Source organism: Populus euphratica, unplaced genomic scaffold (assembly GCF_000495115.2).
Source record: "Populus euphratica unplaced genomic scaffold, PopEup_1.0 scaffold898.1, whole genome shotgun sequence".
NCBI classification, from domain to species: domain Eukaryota; kingdom Viridiplantae; phylum Streptophyta; class Magnoliopsida; order Malpighiales; family Salicaceae; genus Populus; species Populus euphratica.
In genome coordinates this window covers 46936-50090 of record NW_011500759.1, presented here as the reverse complement: position 1 = coordinate 50090, position 3155 = coordinate 46936, and the positions used below count along the sequence as shown (strand labels likewise).

The following is a 3155-nucleotide window of genomic DNA, read 5'->3' as shown; positions in this document are numbered from 1 at the left end:
GGTATATAATTTTTTTAAGTGTTGATGGTGGTCTTACATTTTGATTGAATTAAATTATTAACTCAATTTTATAGTAAGTTTTTGTTTAAGTCGAACTTCTTTTCTATTGAAACATCTTAATTTTTTTAAGTGTTGATGTGGTGGTGGTGGCAGCGGCTGGTGACATGCATCTGTTTGAAAAAGGGTGCAAATGACCACGAGCACCATCAATCCTTCCCTGAGTGTCCCCATCAGTCCTGCCCATATCAGTCCTTCCCCATATCAGTCCTTCCCCATATCAGTCCTTCCCCATATCAGTCCTCCCCATATCAGTCCTTCCCCACATCAGTCCTCCCCATATCAGTCCTTCCCTTTCCTGAGTGTCCCCATCAATTGGTCACTTGAAAGTATTTGAGTCAACGATGTGGTATTTACATGAAATAAAATGGTTACTTGAAAATACCAATTTAATAAATTTGAAACACGAGGGATGAGAAAAACATGTGTCACAAAATCAAGGGATGAGAAAAACATGTCATAAATTATATATCTTGACAAGTATATAGATGGAAGCTGCACAAGCACTCTCCTGACTTCAAAGGAGAATATATCTTGTTTCTGATCTTATGAACAAAGGTGTCTTCCTATCAGAATATATATATATAAATATCACACCATCGATATGCAATTGCTTCACTTGTTATCCTCTCTACTTCCTACAACTCTCTTACTGTTTCTCAGCGCGTCTCGGTTCCTCCAACATCATGGGTAAGTGATCGTTTCTTTTTTACATTTCTCACTTTCTTCTACGATGACGTACCGTCATTAATTTGGGACATTCTTTTTCTTTGTTTTCTTCTTGTTGATGCTCAGGAAAGATCAAGATTGGTGCAATCAAGATGAAGATCATGGGTAAGAAATTTTATGTACTACTTTGTATCTGAACTTCTTATCTCATGCAACCTCACCAATACAACCACCTGATGGTATTAAGTCTGATTTATTCAGGTTTATTATGCAAGTTTTGTTGATAATTGAATTTCCACGTATGTATTTATTTCATGTAAGTGTATCCATGTGCCAATTAATTCTTTTTTTTTTTTATCATTTCTCTCTTTGGGTTGCAGAATCTCTGTCCCAACTCTTGCACCTCATAACATCACACCTGCCGTCAAGATTGCCAGCTTCTCCTCCTAATATTGACGACCTGGAATCGCAATCATCGCAACCCCTTCCTTCTTTTTCTAGTACCATCTCAGAATCACAATCTCCACAAGCGCGGCATCCAACTTCTCCAGAATCACCACCAAGAGGGCGACTGCCTCTTACCATCAACGAATCACAGCGAAACAATGTTCTTGACGCGAAGCCGGACTTGGAAACCGAATTAAGGAAGACACTCCTGAGTTTGTGCTTCACAGCAGCAATTCAAATCACGATTCAGTACGTACAGGTTGCTGAATCTGAAGCCCACTACCCCATCATTTTGATCTCCTTAGCTGTTGTAGCTATCTTTGCTTCCCTAATTTTTTTATTTGAAGTTTGAACAATCAAGAGATTTTCTTCTGCTGATTGAATCTTTTAGCCCTTTATTGAATTTCTGATTTCACTACTCACCAAGGGTCCGAAAAAGAAGCTGGATTCTACTGTTATAAGTCAGGTACTTTCTCTTTTTCCTTTGCAATGTTTTATTTTGAGTTTAATTGTGCTGGCAATAATCACTAATCTACCATTACTCATGTCATAAGGAGACAAGCTCACCTGACGCGACATATATGGCTGAAGAGACTCTATTTTTTTTAAAGATATCAACATTTTCTTTTAAATTAGCAGTCCTCTTTTTATGTGATTGGTTTACTGAATTACCAGTTCGCTTGGTCCCTTGATTTTATTTTTTAACTTGGGATAGACATTATGCCACTGATTTACATCATCATCTATTTTCCTTCTATTTAGATGTTTTAATATTCCTTTATAGTTTGACTTATGAAAGCCACTTTTTTGAAACTTTTTTTTTTCTAAATAGCTACATTAATTTCTGGTGAAATTGATGCTTAGCCGCTATGCATCTGGTGTTGTTATTGCATGAGATTTCCAAGTAATGGTTAATAGTGAGCACCTGATTTTGTCATTGCAGCCTGTTATTTTTGTAACAAGCTCATGTTCCAATGTTCATTTTCCTGTTTTTCTAAAAACTATCACCTACATTGTTGTTGCCGCTAATTTTGTTTTTCTTGTTAGTTCTCAGTTGGTTGGTTCATGTAGTCTTTTAGAATAGGGCATCCATTTACAATACCTTTACAAAGAGGCCAGCTTTGATAATTTTTTAGTAGATTCACAAAGAACATCAAAAGAAGGTGTAAGAATTTTAAATTCCAAGCCAATAGACTAAATGTTTACGTTTGGAATTTTGGACAGAGAAACTAAAACTGTTATTCTGAGTTCATTTGGGTTAATTTATAAGATCTATGATCCAGTCATTATACCAAGTTAATTAACAGGTTGAATTTTAATTATAACTATGGTTTAAAATGTAGATTTAAGAAAAATTATAAATTACAAAAAAAATATTATAATAAAAGTTTTAAAGAGAGAGTTTTTAATAAGATTTATGTAAAATTATTATATGTTAATAATTAAACACTTTAAAAATTATTATTAAAATAAAATACATTTAAATTACATCTTTCCACATAATCAAATGACCTACCATGTCAAACGAATAAACAAAAATAATACATGGTACGTTTGCTATGGAAGGTTAAAATACAAGTTGTTTTTCCCCTGTTTACGGATTGCAAATAATTCATAATCGGTGCACAATGAATGATTCAATTAATAACTAACTTCAGGTTTTTTTAAAAAAAATATTTTCAACAAAGTGAAGGGCAATTGAACCACAAATATAAATATTTTCACACACGATAATCAACTATTTTTCAGTAAAAATAATGACGTAACTAACTAGGCTGAAGATATGATCCTAATTTGAATTAATAACTAATAATTAAGTATATATACACACTCATCTTACAGCTTCTCTATTCACACCCCTATGCAGTCTTGCGTAAAGTGACAAAACTACCGCAGTCTTGCATGAAGTGTCTTGCAAAAAGTAACAAAACCACCACTACTCTTTAGTATAAAGTGACAAAACTATCCTTGAAGAGTTATAA

At 33.9% G+C, this 3155-nt stretch overlaps 1 protein-coding gene across 1 annotated transcript; it reads left to right on the top strand.

Annotated features, from left to right (window-relative positions):
• The first annotated feature begins 596 nt into the window (after positions 1-596).
• Positions 597-2282, top strand: LOC105116291 (uncharacterized). The gene is made up of 3 exons (XM_011013570.1): positions 597-747; positions 853-891; positions 1107-2282. The coding sequence occupies exons 1-3, from the start codon at positions 606-608 to the stop codon at positions 1523-1525; spliced, it is 600 nt and encodes a 199-aa protein (XP_011011872.1). The 5' UTR covers positions 597-605; the 3' UTR covers positions 1526-2282.
• The last annotated feature ends 873 nt before the right edge of the window (positions 2283-3155 follow it).

Bases quoted from the DNA above. Each gene is read 5' to 3' on its own strand.
- LOC105116291 (XM_011013570.1), top strand. From the start codon at position 606: ATGAACAAAGGTGTCTTCCTATCAGAATATATATATATAAATATCACA. The intron at 748-852 runs GTAAGTGATCGT...GTTGATGCTCAG, and splicing joins CGGTTCCTCCAACATCATGG to GAAAGATCAAGATTGGTGCA. The intron at 892-1,106 runs GTAAGAAATTTT...TTTGGGTTGCAG, and splicing joins AATCAAGATGAAGATCATGG to AATCTCTGTCCCAACTCTTG.